The sequence below is a fragment of the Festucalex cinctus genome, chromosome 19 (assembly GCF_051991245.1).
Source record: "Festucalex cinctus isolate MCC-2025b chromosome 19, RoL_Fcin_1.0, whole genome shotgun sequence".
Classification (NCBI taxonomy): Eukaryota; Metazoa; Chordata; class Actinopteri; order Syngnathiformes; family Syngnathidae; genus Festucalex; species Festucalex cinctus.
In genome coordinates, this window is record NC_135429.1 from 5,158,424 (window position 1) to 5,182,174 (window position 23,751).

Below are 23,751 nucleotides of genomic sequence, written 5' to 3' on the forward strand. Positions count from 1 at the left end.
GAAGCGAGAAAGGAATTTTTAGATTGGACTTTAGTCATGGAGTTAATTGGATTTTTGTTCATAATGACAAAAATGATAAGTTTCATTTTTCATTCATTCATCAACATTTTCATCGCAATGTATTTTTTTGCTATCTCCTTATTTGTCAATTTTAAATACACAAATCGGTTTATCATGCAAATTTAACACAAAAGCTAAGTTCTGCAAAAATACTTTTCTAACCTGTAGTTTATACATATTTGCACACAATTGTTTTTCTACCCAACTTTATGTAAAGGATGCCCAATTTTCTGTTGCTTTCGTAGATCAGTAAGATTATTGTAGCAGGCACAACTAGTGCATATATACAAACTACCAGTATATTGATTATAAAACAAACAAAAAAAGTTTTTTTTTTTAAGCATAAACATTGTTGAACAGCTGCAAAGTGCTAATTGAAAACTGCATCAGTTGGGAGAAAAAAAAAAAAAAGACAAACCATCACAGAAAATGTCACACAAATGCTCTCAACTGCTTTTGTTTTTATTAGCAAATTGGTCACAAGGAGCAATCGAGTGTACAGAAAAACACTGGAAAGGAAGGGAAACCAAAACACTGGTCGGGAAAAAAATTTGACTTCGACTCAAACACATCAAACGCAGGGTTGGGGAATCCAAGTCCAGAAAGAAGAACCCTGCGCCACAGTTTGGCTTTAGCCACAGGTGCTTCTATTCAACTGGCAGGTAAACATGCTCATCTGCACCTGTGGCTAAAGCCAAACTGTTTCAGGGTTTTTACTTTCTGGACTTGATTCCCCAACCCTGGAAGGGGTGGCGCGCCATGCCCACTTTTCAACGCCTGCGTCAAAACTATGGAGAACTTCAGCAGGCCTCAAACACACGCGTACGTTTGTCTCCTTGAGCACTTATGAAAAGCTGAAACGCACAACAGTTGCTGGTTCCCACAACGGGAATAAGTAAAATACTTCTTTATAAAAGAAAAGAGTTCTATAACTGTACAGAACATCTACAAAACACCGTCAAGAACAGCGAACACAGTAAGAAGGGAAAACATCTCCAGAAGTCGAACGCACTCTGGCTCTAGCACCCAAACTCCCCCCAACACATGCAAACGCCATCTCCCCCACGATGAAACTTCCCGAACTCGGCCCACTTAACTTGACCAAACTGACCTGTCCCGGAACGTCAATAACTCTCCCTTGCTCGGCCCAGGAAAGGCGCCATCTCTCAGCTGGACCGGCTGCTCTGGTCCAGTCCAGTTGGGACTGGCGCAACTGGGGGTTCGTCGGGTGAACATCCCCGTATACAAAAAACAAATATTGCAAAAAAAAATCTGAAAAATTCTTTTCTCTCAGTCGGACTCGCTGGTGTCGGAGGATGAGGAGGATGAGGAAGATGAGGATGAGTCTGAAGAGGAGCTGCTGGCACTGAGGCGTGACGGCTGAGTGCTCAACTCGGTGGCTGGTTTCTCCACTACAGGGGGAGAAAAAAAAACGGCGTGATTGGTAAGAGGAACTTTCTATATTACTTGTATGGAACTTAAATTAGGGTAAATATTTTTAACATAATCCTAACTTAAAAACAACCAGATTTCCTGCTAATACAGGTGAATAATACTAACAGCTTCCTTAATGTTTTTTTCATCAATGACAGAATTTCCTGTACAAAAGAAAATTCAAACTTAAATCTGATGAAATGCCAATTTCCAAATGTTTATATATGTGCTTAAACATGATACACCTTTACATCAAACTACCCTCAATAGTTCCAAAATCCCCCAATTACGCATGGAAATTATTTTGCATGCTTAAATGGCACATTATCACAAAGTGTGAACTTACGCTTGGCTTTGGCAGGCTTCTTCCCAGAGTTGAGCTGCCCACTGACGTCCATCAGCCTTTTCTCTAGCTCAAGTTGTTTCTCCAGCGCCAGCTCTTCGCGTGACTTTCCGGCGCTGTTCTTGATGGCTTTGAAGGGAACACACAATTCACAATATGGCCCCACCATTCCCCTCAAAAAAAAAAAAAAAAAAGTGTCGCCTCCTCACCATAAGGCTTGCGCGGCTTCTTCCTCAGGCACGTCATGACGTAGCGCTCCAGCTCTCGCAGCGTGGATGGCTTGAGTGTCTCAAAGTCGATCTCGATCTCCTCGGGGTTGGTGTCTCGCAGGGACGGCTCTCGCGACTGGATGATGTAAACCACGCGGCCCAACTTCTCGCCGGGCAGCTTGTTGATGTCCAGGCTGAGCTGCCGCTTCTCGTCATACGACATGGGCACCATCTCGTCCTCCTCGTCCGAGTCAAAGTGGTGCATGAGGGGTTCGGGAACGGCTGCCGGCATGCTGAACATCATGCCTCCCTTCTTTGATCTGGCGCAGGAGAGAGAACACGTGGATGCACTCTCAAAATTAGAATCAAAAACTACATAGACAAAGCAAGCAGTACCAACATTGCCCAGCAGGTGTCAGCACTCACTTGCTTTTGTTGTTTTTCTTGCTCTGGGACTTCTTGATTGGCATCATGGGATTGCCCATTGCCTTGTTGCTCTTATTTTTTTGCATTTTGCCAATTTTGGGGAGCTTGGTGGGCCTGATGTGCACCAGCTCTTCTTCCATCTTCTGGTTCTTCTCGCCCTTCCTCCTCCTCTTCTTCTTGTCCTTCTTCTCTTTCTTCTTCTTGGGTTTCACAATGGGACCCTGAGAGAGTGCCGTCAGCTGCTCGTGGACAGCTTTCAGCTGGGAGGAGACAGGCAAGCGGGTTAGAGGACGGCAGATGATGCACACATCGCGGGGCTCGTTTTTCCCGCCGGTACCAGTGATAATTTCGTTGATGAAAATTTGTCACAAATTTTTTTCCCAGACAAATATTCAACGAAAATTAAAATAGAAGCTATTTAGAGACTATAACGATAAATAAAATGACAAACTGAAATGAAAAGGCTGATGAAAATTCACACAATACAATCAGAAGTAATGAAACGCAGGTGCACTTTATTTCATGTTCAAACATGTTTGCATTCATTGTGCAGCTGGAAGATTAATCTCTAGAAATTTATGCGCTTTTTTATTTAGGTGAAAAATAAGTTATTGTCAGTTCACCATGTTTCATTGAAACAATGAAGACACCGTTGTACGTATTAAATGTTTCTTGCGTGTCAAACTACACTTACAAATAGGTGTTTCTGTATAAAAGTTGAAATGTATGCTGAAGGAAAGTATCAAACTGTCAATTTAGTCGACTAAAATTTGTTCTTTTTATTGTCAACTAAAATTGGATCAAAACTAAAATCAATTCAGATGACTAAACTACGACTGAAACTTTAATAAAAATTTTAGTCAAAAGACTATAACTAAAACAAAATGAAAATTTCTTGTCAAAATGAACACTGGCCAGTACCTGCTCCTGAAGCTCGGCCAGGCGGTTGGCTCGCTCCTCCTCAGAGTCCGAGCTGGGGCTGCTCTCGCTCTCGCTCTCGTCGCTGCTCAGCTCGCTCTCGGACGAAGAGGAGGACGAGGATGAGGACGACGACGAGGAGCTCGGGGGCGCTGGCTGCTCGTCGGGCATCTTGGCGAAGCAGAACTCGAAAACATCCTGAGGGAGGAGTCATTTCATGCAAAAGCAGTCTACGATGCAAAAAAAAAAAAGGATGAGGGGACCGCTAGCTTACCTGGAGCTTCCGCGCCATGGCCACCACGTCATGATCGGGGGGGTTGTACTTGTAGCAGTTGGAGAACATCAGCCGGATGTCTGCCGAAAACTGCTGCGCGTCCATGTACTCTCTGCTGTCCATCTTTCTCTGAAGGCGGAGTCACGTTAGAAAATTGGAAAAACCAAATGGTGCACGTGTGGGTGTACCTTGACGGTGCTGAGGTCCATGGGCTGCTTGATGATCTCGTGGTAGTCGTGGAGACCCAGCGAGGACGCGTCGACGGGCTTGTAGAAGGGCCACGCGTAGGCGGCATGCTTCTTGGACAGGAGCTCCTTCAGGACGCCGCTGCAGTAGCGCAGCTGTGGCGTCAGCTTGCTGCGACGCACTGGTGTCGGCAAGATGGAGTCCGGCAGGTCCTTCTTGGGGGGCTTGATGGGCCTCCCGCTCACGCCTCTCCTGCACCCCCCTGGCGCTTTGCCGCCCAGCATCACCTGCCTGTGCTCGGCGTTTATCCCCATGGCCTGGTTGAGGCCGAAGCCCTGACCGAGGTTCAGGCCGAGACCTTGGCCAAGGTTCAGGCCGGAGTCGTGCTCCATCCCGAGCGTGGCGAGGGTGAGCGGCGAGTCGTGGCCTAAGCCCATGCCGCCGCCGGCCATGTTCATGGAGCTCATGATGGGCATGGCCACCGTGATCGGGGTGGTCGTGTCGGCTTTCCTCTTCACGCCCTTTTTCTGTCATGGAAAGAAAATGACAAGTGTGTCATAAGTCTGAAATTTTATATTAGAGACCCTTATATTAATTTTTAACAAAGCTCTCCTGGTTCCAAGTTTAGCCTAGATTTATGAAAATTGGAAGGCTTATGACCTACTAGTCTTTTAGAATCATACCTTGAACCGAAAAGCGTCTGCAATATTTATTTTGAAGAAAAAAAACAAACAAAAACAGTTCGGCAATGATCTTCCTCATGGAGAGTCTGACCTTGGTAGTGGGCTGTGTGGGCGGCAGACCGGTCATTGGGGGGATAGCGTGCTCATTGGGCAGGGTGAGGGCCATCTTGGCCATGATGGTCTGCGGAGGGGTGGAGAGGATGGTTTCGGGTGTCTCTGGGGTGGTGGGAGAGTACACAGACTGGGAGACGGCGGGCACCTGGTGAGCGGTGGTGACTCCTCCCGATGCTAAGGAGCAAAGACAAGACAATGTTTAATCAGTAGTTCTTGTCTACCTTGATTAAATCTATTTCTTTGCCTTTGTGTGACAACAGGTTATTTTATGGGGGGGTGGGGTGAATTACGATTAAGAAGCAAATAATTGAGTCGGTCCTTTCACGCGTGTTGTGCAGTACTCACCCGCACCTCCTCTGCCTCTCTTTCCCGCTTTGACGGGTCTGCTGCGCGGAGGGGGAGGGCTCAGATCCACCTCCTCGGGGGGCATCTGCGCCACCTTCTGTAAAAATGCTTTCTCCAGTGACTGGGCCATCAAGACGATGTCATCAGACGGCTACGAGAGACACACGTGATGGCTCAGTCATGGCGATCGCGCGACGTTGGCCTCTTAACTTGTTTGTCGTTTACATGTTGTACCTTGTTGTAAATGTAGCAGTTGGTAAACATGGTGTTAAAGTCCTGCATACATTCGCTGGCACTGTAGTAGTAGTTGCTCTCCAGCCTCTTTTTGATGGTGCCCAAGTCCATTGGGATCTTGATGATTTTGTGATAGTCCTGAAGAGGGATCGTGCATGAAGCGTTACATTTGATTTTGCACAGTCATTTGTATGTATATATATTTAATTGTTACATTATTAATTTCACAACAGGGAATGGATGGTTAAATTTTAAAATGTATTTTTCATTTTTTTACATTTGTGTTTTATTCTGAACTTTATTGTACTATTTAATGCTCCTTTTCAAATTCCATTTATTTTTTTATAACATATCAATATATCAACCGTTTGTAAAAAAGAAAAAAAATAGATAGAACGACCACTTTTACAAAAAAATGGCTTAGTGATAACCATTTATGTAAAATACATTTAACAATAATTCATAACAGTTTAGAAAATCATTTGTAAGAAACCATTTAACCGCAAGTGAAAAATAAATCTAAAATAAGAGATACATTTTAATTAACTCATTAAGATTTTCTACTTTTTTTCTTAAATTAAAATTTAGCTCAATTATCACCGTAAACTAAATTTAAATTTGTTTTGCAAATTCATTTTTTTTAATTAAAGAACATGAGTTAAAATAAGTAATTTGTTTTTCAATTTTTGAAGGAAATTATATAAAAAAAAATAAAAAAAAGGCTTGATACGTTCAACATTCCGATGATGAATAAATGAAATTAAAACAATTTAATAAATCAATTCAAGGAAAAACAGCTCCAAGTAACATGTCATTTTAATTTAACAATTACACTAACTGGTGGAATTAATGCACCAAATATGACGTCTCCTTGATATAAATGCTCCGCGGGCACACCCTTGCTCTTAATGGACAGCTTCCCCCGACAAGACGTTTTGGCAAATACTCACAGGCAAGTTGAGCTTGACTGCATCCACCGGCTCATGGAAGGGCCAAGCAAAGTGGTGACGCCACAGCGACTTGAGCAAGGCCTTCTGCAGAAATTGCAGCTGGTTGGTCATCTTACCCTGTCGGCCAGGGTCTTTCATCAGGGACTGTAGGGGGGCAGGGGCGGTGTTCTGGTTGTGTGGGGGCATCCCTGGGCTTTCAAAGCCTTCATAGAGCAGGGACGGCTTCCGGATCCTTTTTCCAGCTGTGCCGGAACTCTGATCCAGTGCCGTGAGCCCCATGAGGCTAACGTCTAGCCCACCATGGGAGCTGTGTGGAGAGCACAGTGTGGCATCTTAGCAGCTATGCGGTCAGAAAATATTGAATACTCAATATTTGTCTACACTTTACTTTGCCCTAGTGTTAAAACGTAAGCAAAATGTTACATCATGCAGGGAATAAATCATGACTCGACAAATCCCGCAGTGCTGAGTAACTTGACTAAACAGCGCCCCCTTCTACCCCTTGACCATTAAAGCACACCAAAGTCTCAACGGTGCGCATCTACCAGTTTAATCAAAGGGTTTGTATTACCGCATTCGCCATGGCTGGAAAGGTCTTGACATTCCCAACAGGAATGCCTCAAGAGCAAGATGTCATCTGGCATACCTACTGATTTATCAATGTTGGCTTTTTGCCCATGTGGCAGTAATCTTGTCACAGGAAGTGCTGCTTTGACCTGCAACGTGGCTTCCCTTGACTCTCTACTGCCTCTAGTGACTGCTTAAAACGTGGAAGTAGCTGGAGGAATTTTACTCTGCTGCTAGCGGTGTTTATACCTACACCGTTAACAGTATTTTAACAATGCCTTTCTGCATCGATAAATGCACTTACAAAAAATAAATAAATCTATATATCATTAGAATTGTAGAAATTTTGGAGTGTGGAGGTGAAGGGAGCAGGGACATTATTTCAAAATCCATTTTTGAATGATAGAGCCTTTGGAAACATTTGACAGTTAGTGTGCTTTATTATGTTTAAAAAAGGTACAACATTAGAAAACAAAATGGAGGTAAACATACTGTAAGCCTAATGGCATAACAGCCATCCAAGTTTTTTTTAGCTTATTGTGACAACATGAACAAAATTGTTTTTTTTTTCCCAATAAATATTTTTTCATTATGTCTGTTGATTCTCAAGTCTCTCGGTCATGGTAACCTGCAAAGGTTAAATCGAGGCAACTGGACTCTTGTTTGTTGAATTTATTATTTTTCTGGTTCCCTGAAAACATACAAAAATGACTTGGTGACTATGCTGTTAGGCTAACAAAATATTTGTGTTGGTGGTCGTGGTAAAATAAACAAATAGTAAAAAGTATTTTATCTTCGAGTTTGAGTGACACTGGGGCGCTGTAACCTGGGCAACAGACCACACAAACCAGTCCGATGGTGGTCATGTAGCATCACTAACCGCATACGAAATTTACCGGTTGAAGCAAACCACCACCGACGGCTAACAATCATAACAAAGCGCTGAAATGGCATTACGGACGTATTGGACCAGTTATAGCCTATAACACTCTTAAACATCGTAGCATGAATAGGCGTTAATTACGTTAAAGTCAACATATGGGTCATAATAGTGAGCGGACACGAGAAGATTACGGGGAGCTAATGCTAACAAGGCTAGCAGCAGCGCTGCGAACATGGCGCCGGCGTCGCGCGACCGCCACCGCCGCCACTTTACAAACATTTTAGTCCCGCGTCATAAACTCCGCGTCTGTTCCCCGTCGAGTCACCATTTCCCGTGTGCCGCTCACTTTCTCCGGAGACATTTTGACGCGCGCATACACACAGCGTCGGCACAGTCCAACATCATCAAAATAAAAGCAAGACTCGTGACAAAAATTGTCAAATATCGCCTCCGATGGAAAGCTTAGAGTCAAGTTTACCAGTAGATACCTGTCAATCAGCGGGTTAACGGCCATATCCATCAGGATGGATCCGGATTGCGTTTTGCTATACTGAAGCCAGTATCCGGTTCTGTTCCGCTTCCCGTGTTTTGTTTTGTTTTTTTTTCCTTTCTTTATCTGCTGCCTCCAACGGCGACGTACCGTTCCTCCTGCTTCGTGGAAATGGCGCTTGCTTAGTTACACCAGCTCTTTTATAGACCCACGACGCACCCTATTGGCCACGCGTGCTGAAAACGTCCCCGCCCTTTGAGTTGCGATTGGCTCTTCGTGTGCCAGTCCATTTCACCGCACCCAGAAACGGCTTGCTAAGCCTTTGAAGTGGAAAACGTAAAATCACCGCCTTTAATGTTAAAAGATATGCACAAAACCGTTAAACAATCTCTGTGACATTTCTGCCCAAATTATGGGTACACTCCGCCCTTCTTAGTGGTTCATAGCACACAGACATTTTGCAAGGACGTTGAAAGCGCCTGCTACTTGAAGGTCTAAAATTACGTCAACGTATGCAACACAAAGGCGGCGATTGGCCAATGCGCAAGTAACGCGGGCTTTTTGCTCGGGTATCTGCAACCTTATTGGTCAAGCCGCGGGATGACGACGCTTTCATAAAGTTTCGGGCCTCTCCCCACTTACCAGAAGATCAGTTGCAGAGGGGCACCGGTCGCCATCTTTAAGCACGACAACGACGATGTAAATAATCGAATTCTGCTCAGATCTCATTAAACTTAACGATGATACATGTAAAACACACCCTACGTGCCAAAAGTGAACTGAAAGGTCCCCGACAATCGTGTTACGCTTGAGTTGAAAGACAAAATAAAGAAGCAACGTCGAACATAGCCCGCATATCAAACAAAGAGTATACAGTACTACCAAAATGTTTAAACGTGCGTCACGTCATCATTAAATTAAAAAAGCTGCCATCAGCCCTTCTTTCTTCATAAATGTCGAAACGTTCTCTGCCTACACGCCGAGCAGTCGGATCAGGATGACGCAGCAGTTTTATCACCGGCTTTGAACTACTTGAATTGGAAATGGCTGCGCTCTCTTTTACGCCTGATAAAACAATTCGCCATGTTGCTGAACGCTCGACCTCACCAACAGCGCAATCTGGTATAAAATGGCTGAAGTGAAACAAGTCCGTAAATCACCAAAAACAGTAAAAAAAAAATGGAGGAAAGACAAAACAACCCAACAGCAAATTCGTCGAACGTGTCAATGGTTACCCAATCACATGAGCCCATCCCCCACTCTCCAAGGTTACAGACGGCCAACAATGTCACTCAAGCATGCAAATCAAACCACGACATGAATACACGACAAAAAGACAGATATAAAGATTGTGAGAGGGGAGAAACATTGTGAGACAAAATGAAGTGTTGAGTTGGGTATTAAAAAAAAGTATACCCTCAAAATCCTAAGGATTAAAACAAAGAAATGTCGATTGGTAAATCCAAAAGATACGGCCAAACTTGTCTTGAAAACATCCTCTGGTCTTCCAGCTAATTTTTTTAAGCAACACAATATTCCCTCTACATGTCCACCCTTCTGCCATTCTTCGGGGCAGGGTGGGGGAGGGGAATCACGTGACCGGCTACACCCTGAATCCAGACGTTGAGCGAAACTTGGAAACAGCTGCTATGCAATTCAAATTAGTTCATCGACCATGTCCGCGACGTGCCTGAGCGGGGGTTAGAAATCGTCCTCTTCGCGTCCCCACAAAGAAAGTCAACAGTTTCGGGTAGAAACGCCAAAACAATCCAAACAAAGAGCAGACTTCAGTCGGGGCGCTTGGTGATTGGCCAGTATTGCTCACGTGACAAGACGCGTTTTGTTTTTTGGTCGATTTAATCACGATTCTTTAAGTTGCTGTAGCTTCTGCTAATCCATCGGCGAAACAAGAGTCTCCAAAAGCTTCAATTTGTGTGGTAGAAGATAAAGTAGTTAGTAGCGTCCAATATGTCCAAAAAGATGATCGCTCACAAACACGGTCGCGTTGCATCGAGACAAGCCAATGCGCATGCGCATCGGTCACTGCAATGGAGGTCGGTGATACTTGTTTCTAGTGCGCGTGTGTGTGCGCGCGTCTGTGTTTTAACCGTATCTACAAAAGCAGTACAGCAGCAGTACAGCAACAACAAAATACAATAATTCGATTAATGATTCCAAATAATATATTTTAAAGGACCCAAGGATAGTCAGGACACAATTTTAAATCAGGTAGTGGCAAACCTTTTGTGATTTATTTCATTTTGCTATAATTGGTTCAAGTAATATGTATGTATGCATATTACATTTTTCCAATTGTTAGTTAAAAATATCTTTATATATATATATATATATATATATATATATATATATATATATATATATATATATATATATATATATATATATATATATATATATATATATATATTAATTAGTTTTTTTTTGTTTTTTAATGAAGACAAATTCCAAACGTGGCCCTCTGTTTTAGCTATTTCTGCTGCCCTTACCACTCATCTGTTTTTGTTTTTGTTTTTTTTTCATCGTGATGAGAAACTAACATTATTTAACAGTCGTCTTCATCTCCAAGTCTCAATTTCGATTTATCCTCAGCCTCAAGTATACTTAGTGAAAAGTCACAATCTCCTCAGAATGTAACTTAGTGCAAGTCAGTTTTATTTAAACTTTTAGGTCAATACATTTGTCTTTTTGTGGTTGTTTTGTAGCATTTATTTAGCTGCAATACATTTTAATTAAATCATCGCCATTAAGGGTTTTTTGTGTATGTGGTGATATTTAAACTGTGCATTTTACAGTCAGTGGGTTATTCGTGATGGTGGTAGTTGCAGAGCCAGATGTTTTTTTTTTTTTTAGGTGGTACTTTACATTTGAGAACCACACTTTTAAACAATGCTTGTCGTCGTGTCTTTATTTATTTTATTGTCTAGCCAGAGTTGGAATTCATTGACGAGCACTGTCTGCATAAGATTTGTTTAACATCAGGTAGAGCAGGTCCAGCCTATACACCGGGCCAGTTTGTATGGTTCGTGTGTGAGGTGGCGTGAAAGGAGAGGATTACATCACAATCAGCCGCCTCTGACTCATCACTAGTCTCTCTCTCTCCCTAGTGTGACAACATACAACACACTCAGCCTTTGCTTGCTTGCATTGACTACTCACATTCCCAGTCATACAGACTGGAAGATAAAAAATGTTTTGTTTTTCTCCTCCTGAGCTGGAGAGTCTCCAGATCACAACGATGTCAGCATGTACAGCAGAGCCCTAAAATAAAAGAGACAGATTAGTTTCTCCTGTATTTGACAAATAATGCCCAGTTGAGACGCGAACAAGACACACGGGTGTGCAGTGAACTATTTCCATGTGAATGGTATCGCAAGTATCCTTTCCTGTCGCTCTGGAAACAGAGCGCGGGCCCAGGAGATCACTGAGATGAAATGGGATTGCACGAGATTAACATGCTTTCTAATCCAGCAGCGTATGTCCTGGGTAGTTTGAGGCATTGGCGGTTCATTCTGAATCACTCATTTAAAAAAAATCAAAAAATAAAAAGCACCAAAACACAGCATGATTTCAACATAACTAAACATAAGTAAATAAGATACTAATGACCTCCAGGATAGCATTTATTTTTTTTATGAAAGCGCAAAAAATCTCTAATCTCCAAACCAGTCATTCTCAAAAGTGTGGTACGTGTACCAAAAGTAGTATGCAGGCTCCCTCTCGTGGTTTGAAAAATAATGACTGGCACTGCCTTAGAATAGTTCAGTTGTATTTTGCTTAAAAAATAAATAAATAAAATGCATTTGCATTTCAAAAAGCAACAAATTTGGATTACAATGTCGCATGTAACTGTATGTTAAGTAATATACATGTATACATAATGAAGAAGTATTTTATTGTCATTGATATGATATGGATCATGTGTTAAACATCTGTTGATATGCATCAAAGTATCTCTAGCAGTTGTATTGAACATTTAAAACTCGAGAGGAATTAAATACATTATTATTGAAATGTAAATGTCCTTATGTAGTCGCATATTAAACTGTCACATTTGAAGGACTGCATGTTTGAATTTTTATGGCCACCTCTCAACTTAATTGTTTCTATTTACTCATGGGGAAAAAAAGATTAATAAAAATAGAAAATGTTCTGCATGTAAAAATCATGTTGGCCTTAAATTGTGTCATCCTTTGCAGTCACGACCTTCTCAAGCTTTTTGGAGTGTGAGATTGCCACCTACTGGCCACTTTTAGTATCGTTCCTATCCTTCCTCCACAGAGCAGTCAGCACACAATTCCTAATTCTTGACATCTTCAAAAATAAACTATCTTACAAATTTAGTTTTAAACTACTTTTTAGTGTCCATATTGGTAATGAACTGTGATATTTGCCCCATAAAATTGGTCATTTACAATGTATTGTTGTCCACATTTTTATTTGTTTATCAAATTAAATAATTGATTAATTTATTGTAAATGCAGTAATAAAAAACTATGATAAATATTTTATAATTTATTTGTATGATACAGATATTTTGAATTATTAAACATCTGTTTTATTGCATGCTTTGGTATTTATGAATAATTTAAAATGAGAATTAAGATGTTACTGTTAAGAAAACGTGTAACCGTGTTTAGGCTCGTTCAGTTTATCTTCCTATTTATTTATTTTTGTAAACTCTCATCTACGAATGACATGGTTGTTTTCAAACTCAAATGTGGCCCGAGAACACAAAGTTTGTTTTTCCTGGATCGCTAGGTGGCACTATGGAGCCATTCTTTGCCTCATCCTGCTCCCTGAGCTTTTTCCTAGAATTAATCTGACACCAAAAACTGTCTGGGCAACACCAGACAGATTTTAAAATCATGACCTCAAGCTGCTCCTCAAGCATAAAAAAATCCAAGCCATTTCAATGCAAACCAAGCAAGCGTGAAATGTGTTGATGAAGGGACGCTTGTGCTGTCCCATGTTGCTGCGTTACAGTAGGCAATATGATGAGTTCAGCAAATTCAACAAGCTGTGTTGTTGTTGTCTTGCTTGTCCACTTTCAAGACAACTCGGCAAAGGCCGCCCAAGCGTTTTATTACAAGCGTGCCGAGAAAAAAACAAAAACAAAACCTGTGCATGTATTTACAGTAATCTAAATTAAATGTAGCTTGTGACTTTTTTTCGTGTCCCATACCCTTGAAAGGTTAGTGTGGAACTAGAATACATGACTACAAAATGCACTTTTTCAACTTCCCTCATGTTCTGAGTTTATATAGCTCAACATTTCCCCAAACAACAAACAATGAAAAGTTTTGAAGTTAAGGACTCAAATTTATGCAGACATCAACTTTTATTTTGCGACTTCTAAAATGGTGGCAACCACTGACTCATTTTACTCAAGTGTACAAAATGAAAGTGAACACAGAAGGGACTTTCCAGCTGGGTCGGCCATTTTACATTGCAGCTCTCAACCCTGAGATGGTAGCGTTTTTTGTTTTGTTTTGTTTTTGTTTTTTTTTGGCAGGCTTTTCTGCACCATTTCCGTGTTCCGTAGTAGGGGGTGTTAACCTGTTATGAACTTATTAACGCAAGCCTTCACAACTTTAATTTTGAGAACACTATAGATATACATTCATATATGAAGCACAAGATATTTTTTTTGTGAAAATACTGGTTTATTGATTTCATTGAGACATTTTCATACAGTCATCCCTCCTTTCATACAGTGTTCCCTCCAAAGGAAATAGGCTTAATTAATCTTGAATACAAATGAAAACTTTAGGAAATTCCAGTGCTTTACAAGGTAGGGAAATAAGTGTTTAAAATTAAATTAAATTAAAAGGTGAAAATCAAGATCTAATCCTAACACACAAGCAGCATGAATTCGAAGAAAAAAACAGTAAAATGACGAATACAATAAAAAAAAAATTCTCTTACTCAACTCACCTCAGAACCACCACTATCATGTCGTAATACAAACCATCAATATTACACAATAATGCAAGACATTAGTGCACAACAGTTCCAGATAAATAATTTGCAGCAATTAAGAATCGATATTTATCAAACAACATATAGAAATGTATACAAAATACTGTACATTATATTCACCAGAGGAGGCTCTGACCAGATTAGCTAGGTATGGAAAATAGATACGGGAAAAATAAAATCAAATACCAAGAGAAACTCTCCATAATTAACAGAACAGACGACTGGCAATAAATGAATCCAGTTTCATGGAATGAATTTTTAAATTCAGGTTGTAAATGTAAGTCAGTGCTTCTGTAGGCCAACCGAGATTGGTGTGACATTAGCGTCCCGCGGTGGAGAGCTTGTCTCTCATTTTAAAGTATATTCCCTTCTTTTCCATCAGCTGGCTGTGGGTTCCACACTCCTGAACGCCACCGCCGCCTATCACCGCAATCTGGTCGGCCTTCTCGATAGTCTTCAGCCTGTGAGTGATCAGCAGCACGGTTCGGTCATGACGCCTCAGCAGATCCTGCAGTACCTGTGTCAGGTGAGACCAACAGAGAGCATTTTGTAAACTTTCTTTTTTAAGTTAATGTAGGATGAGTTTGAAAGAGAAATGTTTTCGGATGATGTTGTTTTTCACTATTCGTGACAGGCCTCGATCCGTGTTTTACTCGACCTTGTTTTCACTCCGCTCATCCAGAGAGCTGGTGACTTCATCCAGGATGAGAACCTGTGGCCGTCTGACCAGCGCTCGAGCGATGGCCACGCGTTGCCGCTCGCTCTTGGACAGCAGGCTGCCCCCCTCACCAACCTCTGAGAGAAAATCAAATCAGCAGTCCAGCACGCCAGCGCGGAAGTCAAAAGTAAGTCTCAAGTCTTAACCTTCAAGTTTGAAGCAAGTTACTATGGCAAAAATCAAGCCAGTCAAGCGCACTGCTATCCAAACATTTTTCAATTCAAGCAAGTCTCAATAGCGACTCTACATATAGTCTTAAGTCCACTTCGGCTCACCGGTGTCGTAGCCCTTCTCCAGCTGTGTGATGAAGTCGTGGGCATCGGCCTGGTGCGCCGCCTGCTGGATGGCGTCCGAAGAGCAGCCCTTCAGGCCGTAGGCAATATTGTGTCTGATTGTGCCGGAGAAGAGCACCGGCTCTTGGCTGACCACCGCAATCTGTTCAAACACAGATTGTTGTTGCCATTTGACTCCAGTCCTGTAGGTGGCACTGGTGCGCATTTCAATGTTAAAAGCTAGCTCAGCAAGACCACATAGCTTTCACCTTCCTGCTGAGATAGCGGCAGTCATACGATTCGAGCTCGGCATGGTCCAACAGGATTTGTCCGTCCTGCGGCTCGTACAAGCGCTTCAGCAGACTGGCGCAGGTGCTTTTTCCCTCTCCAGACACGCCAACCAGCGCCGTCATCTGACCCGCTGGCAGCTCCAAAGAGAAGTTCTAATGCATGAGAGAGTACAAATGCCTCCATTCAACTTTTGTGCTTTAACCGTGACCTGGATGACTGAGAATCTACAGACATAAAAAAGGACCCTTCATCCAATTGTGATGCCCACCTGCAGCACCGCAACGTCGGGGTGTGCCGGATAGGCGAATTTGAGACGGCGGAAGATGACGTGTCCCGTAAGCCGATCAGGTGTGCGTTTCCCATCTGTCCTGATCCGAGGCTGTCGATCCAGAACCTCGAAGACTTTACCAGCGGCGCCCACCGAGGTCAACATGTGGCCACTGATATAAATCAGTGTCTGGCGGGAGACATTCACAAGATGAGAACCGACGTTTCCAGCGCCTACATGACCCACAATGCATCGGCAATTACACCCGTTTGACAACGTGAGCTTTTCAGTGCCGATACCCTGATGTTGTGTCCGATGTCTGACTGGTAGAGCATGAAGGAGACCAGGTTCCCGGTGGTCATCTGGCCCCTCTGGATGTACAGCCTGCCATACCACAACATCAGCACATGAATGGCCAAACCTGTCAGCTGCACACACATAAACGTAAATCAACATCTGTCTGCTCTTGAACTCCTGCAATAACTTTTATAGGAGAAATAATGGTCAATAATCTATATTATTGGCAGAAATAGAGGGCCCCCGAAATCCAATTTTGCTGAGAGCCTCGTGGAGGAATCTCCAAAATGGTTACCAACATCTTACTTACCCTTTGCGCCAGAAGAGACACAACCCTGACAGCGTCCCGCCATGTCTTTAGCCTGTGTGTGTCCGTCAGCCGGTTGTCATAGCGACGGGCCTCATGCTTCTCAGCGTTGAAGCTCCGCACTGTCCGAACGGCCAAGATGATCTCACTGACCGCCTCGTTTGCTGCGGTCACGGAGTCGTGCGTGGCCTGCACCAACCGCTGCATAAACAAGGTTGGGTGAGTCATCAAATTTTATTTGTCATCCATGAATCCAATTGGCCAGTCATCTTTACCTGGCGGTGTTTGTAGGAGATGGTCTGTATGAGGCCAGTGACGGGGACCTCCAAGAGCACTAAACATGTTAGCGTCCATGAAATGTTCAACATGAAGGTCAGTGTGTACACCGTCTTGATGAGGGTCCTCAGCAGAACGTTGATGTTCAGACAAACCGTTTCTGCCATAAGGGGGATGTCTTTGGAAAGTAGGGAGGTGAGTTCACCTGCACACAGAAGAAATAAAAAAATATATTACTGGTCAAGAAGTCACAGAAATGACAAGTCTGCTAAGCAGTATTTTTCTTTTGAGTTTTCTATTTTCATGCCTAACCTGTCTTTGTGGTGTCGAAAAATGCCATCTCTTGTTTGGTCTGAGCTTGAAACAGCTTTCCTTTCACTCTGCACTTGAAGGAGTGAATGGCCCACATGAGGAGACCCCCTCTGCTGCCTGCACCCACTGAGCTGCTCAAAGACAAGATGGGCATTCACTTTAACAGTGGTTCTCTAACTATGGGTTTGCAAATGATTTGTGATAAATGATCATTTTGTGGGTCTGGTTACTCACCTTCCCACTGAAAACACGGCCATGAGAAACAGGGCTGACAAGAACTCATCTGGAATGTAATCGTCACGCAGGTTGTCAATTACCTTGCCCGTGTAAAACCGGATCTGGATCTCACCTGAGACACAAACAGTGACAGTCTCAGATAAATTCCATGAGGAGGAAGTTGTTAATTAAGTCTAATTTCTCTCGTTTCTCTTTTTGTCCTAATTCTCTCTTTTATTATGATTTGACGAATGGAAATTTTAATTGAAGGACCACTGTAAATACATGATACATATTACGTCATTCATGTCGACCCCTTCCATCATCATCATCATCATCATCATCATCATCATCATCATCATCATCATAGTACTTACAGACGGCGGCCAAGGTGAGAAAGCAAAAGCCTCCGAGTAGAAGCACCAAGTCCGGCCTGTACATACGAACCACTCTCATGAACAAAACTCTTGGCTTTTGTCGCTTCACTTTGCGACCATTCGAGTCCGGCACGCCGACTTCCCAAAACAAGGCAGCGGCCAGAGAGGCTCCGGCGCACATCATCCAGCAGCGCGTGACCCCAGCAGACGCCGCCGTCATCGTCGCGCCGCACATGTGGTCGTCGAGGCGCAAGGCGGCGGTGACGCTGTCCAAGGCGGCGGGGAGCGCGCTGTGCAAGGCGAGGAAACGAGCCGGCGCCGGGGGAAGCTCCCCGAGGTTGAGCAGGGAGACGGCGGCCAACGCCAAACCACACCGGAGCACCGCGAACAGCCACACCGACAGCCAAAAGAAGCTCACCGCGCACACTGCCGGTGCCGCTGCGTGAACCAGGCAGGCGTCCGCCACGAGCGCCAAAAACACAGCCAAAGTTTGGCGGAATGCTGAACTATTTGTCCCCATTTTCACGCACATGCAGCCTGAATGTCAAACCTAACCGAAGTGGAAGAGGAACTACTATCTATCTGCTTTCGGTTTCGTTTTACTGGAACACACGCGACTTCTGATACATGTGTTGCCACCACTATAAAAATTAAACTAACTATGTAGTACTGAAATGTGAAACTATAATCGTGTTATTGAACTATTTTTCACAAATTCAGTACTGTACATAGTACATTTTTTACTGTTACTTAGTTACTTGACCTATTTCTACCGCCACAGCATACTGTACATGAGCTGGCTATACAGCCTGAAAACACAGCTTGGGGGGCGTTTTTTTAAATACCCAAACGAAGTGGTAACACCAAGGACAAAACTGAAAAACAAAAAAAACAAAACTACAATTGAATACTTCATGCTAGCAATTTAGCATGTTAGCACAATGTGGGACCCATCTTAAAGAAGGAGTATGAAGGGGGACAGGTGGAAAACTGTGACTCCCCTACCCCCCCATTTTATTTTATTTTTTACTTTAACAGTGTTTGTGTAGTTTAAAGTGTGCGTACATTATTTGTTTACCTGTGTGTGATGTTACTTTGTGCTGTTTTATTTAGCTTAGTACGCGGGGTAAATCAACTTGTTAAGTTGGTTTGTTTATGTGTAATTAACTTTAAATAAAGTCATTTATGTAACATGGGTTCATAATTGTGCCCTTGCTAGATGTATGGTGTTGAAACCAGTCTGTGATCTTTAACTTGAGCAAACTACTCAGTAGTTGGAACATTCTGAACTCTTTGCAACATCCAAATATTGACTTGGTCTTTAATTTCATCATTCAGGCAGGCAATTCAGACAGACAACGATTTGCGCACAAGACATTTATTTAAAAGTCAGTTTTCCATAGTTGGTCCTCTTCAATAAGATCAGCGATGTGAAGTTACACGCGCCAAAGGGGTCAAAGCGTGCGTCACTTGTCATAGAAGGCGGGTAAGTCGTTCCCCAAAACAACTTTCTCCTGTGCGCCGTGCTCGTCGATGGTGACGAGGTAGGCAACCCCTCCGCTGGAGCCGTCGCGGTTCATGGCCAGAGTCAGGGCTGAGAAAGAGAGAAAATTTATTTTCTTGTTTAATTTAGAAGTTCATGGCTGTTTTTTGTTGTTGTTTTTTTCTGTTGTTGTCCATAACCACGACTGAAGTGCAAGGAAATGCCAGCCTCCATGAAAAACAACCAACATTTTTGTAATGTGTTTTTTTTGTATATCTGTAGAAAATAGCACTCTATATTGTAAAAGAATAAAACTGCTTCATGATTAATCCATTATGACTTGGCCACCAGGTGCAGTATATTGCAGTCATTCGGACTCAAAGAAGAGTTTCACAACTACTGTGAGTCAGTAGACATTCTTCACAGAGGACAAATAATATACACGAGTATCGTTCAATTGTCTACACCGTTTGCATCCAAATATCTACCGTGTGAAATACCACCGCAAAGATTCTATTCGTTAGCCTATTTACAAGTATGTCATTTCCCTTTATGTGTTAGCATTAAGCTAGCAGACGTTAAAGCAGCGTTATTTGAAATACACATTTTCTTTGTTTTGTTTTTAGGTTGATGGTCAATTGGGAGTGGTTTCGGAGCCACGTTTGGGTCAAGTTCTTCACTTACTGTTAAGGACAAACTGCTGGCACTCGTCTCTGCTCATGCCCGAACGGTACGCGGCGTCCACAAAGCCGTACACGTAAGTGCTGCCGGAGCCACCCACGACGAAGGGCTGTCGCAACAGGGCGCCACTGAGCGTGGAGAACACCTGCCAAACGACAGAGGAAGACGTCAGACACAGGTGGGAGTCTTTAGTCTCCACTTTTAAGTTTTCGAATATAAAATTGAAATGCTGCCCTGTGCGGCCCCACATGTCGCACGGACACAAAACTGCCACCGACTGAAGGAATTCAGACTGACTTAGGACTTACACATATGTGACTAACTCGCATACTTAATTAAAAAAAAGTCTAATACTTTATTGCTTTTCGATTCAATGCATAACTGAGATGAAATTTAGTTAATGTTTGATTAGCTGGTGGTGAAGTTAATGTCCTGTAGCTTCCTTGTCTTTGTGGATTTTATCGTGACGTATCTGTGATGTGTGTGTGTGTGTGTGTGTGTGTGTGTGTGTGTGTGTGTGTCCTTATGTTGTACATGCCCTCTTCCTGATACATCTGAAATCATTGTAGACTAAGAGTGTCCGACCAAAGGCCATTTATTGTCCCCGGTCCATTTTTCTCATTATTTAATATATGTCCACATTAAAAAGAATGAGGGAAGAAAGCAGAGTTCTTAGAAAACCCGCACATGGAGCGTCTCTCGATGCAAAGTATTTACAACTAAAATTGTGACAAAATAACTGCTCTGTTGCTCAAGTAAAAACAAATTTAACGTTAAAGTAAAGTTGTTAGTATCTTACAGATTATGTTTTTCTGCGTGTCTACAAAATTAAAGTTGAAGAATGTCAAAGTGGCGCAATTGCGTCCTTCCATTTTTCTGCATACCAATAATAAAAAAAAAAAAAGTGAGGACACCCCGCTACTATAGTAGACACTTGTGATGACAACTGACCTGCCCACCGCCTCTTCTGTCCCAGCCGGCCACGATGAGACTAGCAGCCAGTTCGTCCCTGTATCGGTACGAAGTATTTTTCACCAGGGTAGCGGCGGCACACACCCGCGGTTCGTCTTCGATCTCCAACCTGCCGAGAGTAAAAGTCAGAAAAATAATGAATGAACTTGATCGGGTTCAAGTTTGACAAACAAACGTTCTGTTTGCATACCTGTGAAGTTGTAGTTGAGAGCTGATCATGTCGGCAACGGTCTGTGCATCCGCTGCAGAGCCGGAAAGTGCGCAGTAGATCTTTGGGTGGAGGGGTACCAGCTTGTTCATCACGCGGTTCACCACGGAATCGCTGCATGGGCGAAATAGTCAATTTTGAATTCAATAATTTAAAAAAAAAAAAAAAAAAAAAAAGGGGCCTTTGAGCAAGTTAATGCCACTCCAAGTTGAAGTTTATTGTCAAACTAAACATAAAGGAGAAAAAACACAGTGTATTTAAAATAACATTGCCATAGGACTGGCCGCTAGCTTAATGCTAACACAAAATGGAAAGCGGCATTGATATGCTAACGGTTAGCATCAATTTCTGCAGGTTTAGATCAGCTCACTTCACATTAAGCAGCAGTTTGGCTAATACAGAACAATCGTTTAAAAAAAAAAAAATGCTTCAAGCTGTTTAATGCCAGATAGCGAGAGATGCGAGCCATCAACTAGCTTGCTTGCTAACAGGCTTCTGGAGCTCCTCTCAGTCAGTGGTTGACCAGCCAATTTATCCGCGGAAATTGCATAAATAATCTTCAATAATTGAAAATGTAGTTGGAAACAAATCTTTGAACTCACTTTACAGTTTCTAACTGTCAGTACAAAAACAACACAAAACTTTCCTTACATTTTAAAATCTAACAGTTTTTTTTTTTTTTTAGTTTAAAAAGTAAACTTAATTTGATTTTAAATGTTTGCATGCTTGCTTGTTGTCGTAGAGCCGGTAGGCACACACCTTGCAGTGACGCGTGAATCCGAGCCCAGCACAACTCCGCCATCGAACTCTATGGCGATGATTGTCGTCTGCAAAAGCAAAAAAGGCAACATATTGTGTGAGATTGACTCTAATTCTCTTCTATACGAATATGTATATGACATATGACAGGATTTACACAATATACTTCCTGTAATGCCCTCGTATGTGGGAAAGGGGAGCTGCAATCAGCCATTTTATTGAATGCCAGGTGAACATTTAAACAAATGCAATGAGCGCGCTCACGCCAGAGCTGCTATCAGCCACAGCTCACGCCCAGATGCTCACAGGCAGATTTGTTAATGTCAACACGCCACTTTACCAGGCCCTGCCTCTTAAAGGCACATGCATGTATCTAACACACAAACACTATAATATGTACAGTATTTTCTATACATTTCATCTCAGTATTTTTTTCATCCTGAGTTCAGATTTGTTTGAGTACGTTTATCAGTTTTAATGTGTAATTCGCCAGCTTGGCAATGAAGTGCTGAAACCGCCGGGGAAAATAAAATCCATGCTACGTTTTTGAGGCTTCGCTTGCATGTCGACTTTGTAACATCCTGACCCTAGCTCCAAAAGTAGTCGCCATGGTAACAAGCGCCGACCTCGCCATTGGCCCAGTCGCCCACTTGATGAGACAGGACCTCCCCCTCAAAACAGGCTCACATGCGTGTTTGGAATGCAAGAGGAAGTGGGGGGGACAAAAGCAATGAGATTCAAACCTAAAATTTTTCAAATCCTGTTTGTTTAAAAAAAAACAAAAAAAAACTGGAAGATTAATGCTAAAATCATAACCAAAATAAGATTAATTTTCTACTGTCAATGATGACAGTTTAACGTACTATTAACAGCCCTGAAAAATCACCAATCAATGTGTGTGTGGGAGCATGTGCACCGTCCGGACTCACCCCGGTTTTCACCTCCCCGGATCGCGTGGCCGACTGGTCCAACATGCTGACCGAACCTCGCTGCGTCCTCCTCCTGACGAGGCTGAAGGACGAGTCCGAATAAAATTCAAACGTCGAGTGTCAGCAGTCCGGCACGTTCGAAGGTGAAAGTGAAAGTATACAGGAGCTCACAGTTTGATTGTTTTGTCATTGCGCAACAAGTCACCGAGAAACCTCAATGGTTTCAAGTAGGCGAAATCAGATGTGGCAAAAAGTAGTCACACGCTGCACTTAAGTAGAAGCAAACTTATGTTATGTTGTAAAATAAATTCAATCAAAATAGCAGAATGGCAGATTCAACTCCTGTACTTAAGTAAAAAAAAAAAAAAAAAAGTCCAAACTGAAATATACACAACTAAAATTGAATATTTACTTAAGTTTATATACGATACAGTTTTAATAACTGCATTGTGATTGTCTGACAAGCACTCGATTGTTTTGTACCCTGCAATTGGCAAGTGACCGCTTCATTGTTCATCTATATGTTCTCAAGTCATTGTTCGTTTTCTATGCGCCTTAAAATTGACTCCCAATAGAGAAAGAAAGAGAATCGGCAGAAAAACAGTAAATATGTCACAAGTGGAGATGTAGAATCAGGTTTATTAGTGTTTTTACAACTTACAGGTTAAAACAGGTACATTGGATTGTTTTTTGTTCTGTGTCCCCGAGTTAGTAATAACAAATAGTGTATTCTGCAATACGGGATCCCGAATCAAAAATGTTCTACAACCTTCTAAAAACAGCATATTGTGAGGTGGAATGCTCAGTCAGCAAGATGGGAAGGTGCACCAACACCAATATTTTATGATTAAGTAACAGTAAAATCACATCTTATCACATTTCACAACATTTATATTGTTTTATTTACACATTTTTGGCTAATTAGCATAAACTTGAAACGTCATTTAGACAGCAAACCTGTTGAGCGTGACTCGACAGCGTCTCTGCCAGTCACAGCCAAGTAGTGCACTCCATTTGGCATTTTCAAGTTTTGGTTGGCTCTGATCATCCATTTATTGGTCAAGCATGTTCAGTACTATCAATATTAACGTCACATTCCGATGAATGCAGTTGTTTGTTGAAGTGAAAGCAGTTATGGAAGAATGTGTAATTGGATTAAAGCGGTGGTCAATAAGTGATTCTTAAACGTGATATGGGTCCCAGTACGTGCGCACCCTCTAGTGGCATGTGAAAGAATCAATTAAATACAAATACAATTTAAAATATGAA

The 23,751-nt window shown here is 42.4% G+C and overlaps 4 protein-coding genes across 9 annotated transcripts in view; 1 reads left to right on the forward strand and 3 right to left on the reverse strand.

Moving 5' to 3' along the window:
- Positions 1-23,751, forward strand: part of tapbp.1 (TAP binding protein (tapasin), tandem duplicate 1) — a 37,944-nt gene that overhangs the window by 4,100 nt on the left and 10,093 nt on the right. For both annotated transcript variants that reach the window (XM_077507213.1, XM_077507214.1), the window contains exons 2-5: positions 1,355-1,504; positions 14,499-14,642; positions 14,799-14,961; positions 19,560-19,792. The gene's annotated coding sequence lies outside the window, so the exon portion shown is untranslated. The remainder of the gene's footprint in view (positions 1-1,354; positions 1,505-14,498; positions 14,643-14,798; positions 14,962-19,559; positions 19,793-23,751) is intronic.
- On the reverse strand, positions 502-10,167 carry LOC144007493 (bromodomain-containing protein 2-like). 5 transcript variants are annotated; one of them, XM_077507194.1, is made up of 13 exons: positions 9,533-10,167; positions 6,748-7,434; positions 6,177-6,483; positions 5,227-5,364; positions 4,993-5,143; positions 4,625-4,821; positions 3,853-4,377; positions 3,665-3,793; positions 3,394-3,588; positions 2,473-2,732; positions 2,047-2,366; positions 1,841-1,966; positions 502-1,472 (listed from the first exon to the last, which is right to left on the reverse strand). In XM_077507194.1, the coding sequence occupies exons 2-13, from the start codon at positions 6,777-6,779 to the stop codon at positions 1,351-1,353; spliced, it is 2,502 nt and encodes an 833-aa protein (XP_077363320.1). In that variant the 5' UTR covers positions 6,780-7,434; positions 9,533-10,167; the 3' UTR covers positions 502-1,350. The 5 variants fall into 5 exon arrangements, with proteins under 5 accessions (XP_077363320.1, XP_077363319.1, XP_077363322.1 ...); XM_077507193.1 differs by having other exon boundaries at positions 8,115-10,167; XM_077507196.1 differs by having other exon boundaries at positions 4,625-4,714; positions 4,793-4,821; positions 6,748-10,167.
- tap2a (transporter associated with antigen processing, subunit type a) lies at positions 13,794-18,028 on the reverse strand. Its single transcript, XM_077507197.1, has 11 exons — positions 17,451-18,028; positions 17,092-17,206; positions 16,858-16,988; positions 16,545-16,750; positions 16,273-16,470; positions 15,965-16,093; positions 15,666-15,854; positions 15,376-15,549; positions 15,110-15,269; positions 14,775-14,911; positions 13,794-14,633 (listed from the first exon to the last, which is right to left on the reverse strand). The coding sequence occupies exons 1-11, from the start codon at positions 17,980-17,982 to the stop codon at positions 14,436-14,438; spliced, it is 2,169 nt and encodes a 722-aa protein (XP_077363323.1). The 5' UTR covers positions 17,983-18,028; the 3' UTR covers positions 13,794-14,435.
- On the reverse strand, positions 18,813-22,644 carry psmb9a (proteasome 20S subunit beta 9a). Its single transcript, XM_077507218.1, has 6 exons — positions 22,483-22,644; positions 21,554-21,621; positions 20,777-20,908; positions 20,566-20,695; positions 19,618-19,759; positions 18,813-19,044 (listed from the first exon to the last, which is right to left on the reverse strand). Exons 1-6 carry the CDS (start codon positions 22,525-22,527, stop codon positions 18,917-18,919), a joined length of 645 nt encoding a protein of 214 aa, XP_077363344.1. The 5' UTR covers positions 22,528-22,644; the 3' UTR covers positions 18,813-18,916.

What these genes read in the sequence shown, in the direction of transcription:
- LOC144007493 (XM_077507194.1), bottom strand. Translation starts at nt 6,779, where the DNA reads ATGTCAAGACCTTTCCAGCCATGGCGAATGCG. An exon ending in GAGAGGCAGAGGAGGTGCGG is followed by an intron (nt 4,822 to 4,992) that starts GTGAGTACTGCA and finishes TTTGCTCCTTAG; the next exon opens with CATCGGGAGGAGTCACCACC. An exon ending in GAAGCCGCGCAAGCCTTATG is followed by an intron (nt 1,967 to 2,046) that starts GTGAGGAGGCGA and finishes TTCCCTTCAAAG; the next exon opens with CCATCAAGAACAGCGCCGGA.
- tap2a (XM_077507197.1), bottom strand. Translation starts at nt 17,982, where the DNA reads ATGTGCGTGAAAATGGGGACAAATAGTTCAGCATTCCGCCAAACTTTG. An exon ending in TGTCTCTTCTGGCGCAAAGG is followed by an intron (nt 16,094 to 16,272) that starts GTAAGTAAGATG and finishes ATGTGTGTGCAG; the next exon opens with CTGACAGGTTTGGCCATTCA. An exon ending in ATGAGCGGAGTGAAAACAAG is followed by an intron (nt 14,634 to 14,774) that starts GTCGAGTAAAAC and finishes CACCTGACACAG; the next exon opens with GTACTGCAGGATCTGCTGAG.
- psmb9a (XM_077507218.1), bottom strand. Translation starts at nt 22,527, where the DNA reads ATGTTGGACCAGTCGGCCACGCGATCCGGGGAGGTGAAAACCGGG. An exon ending in CCGGGGAGGTGAAAACCGGG is followed by an intron (nt 21,622 to 22,482) that starts GTGAGTCCGGAC and finishes TTGCTTTTGCAG; the next exon opens with ACGACAATCATCGCCATAGA. An exon ending in CCAGCAGTTTGTCCTTAACA is followed by an intron (nt 19,045 to 19,617) that starts GTAAGTGAAGAA and finishes TCTCTTTCTCAG; the next exon opens with CCCTGACTCTGGCCATGAAC.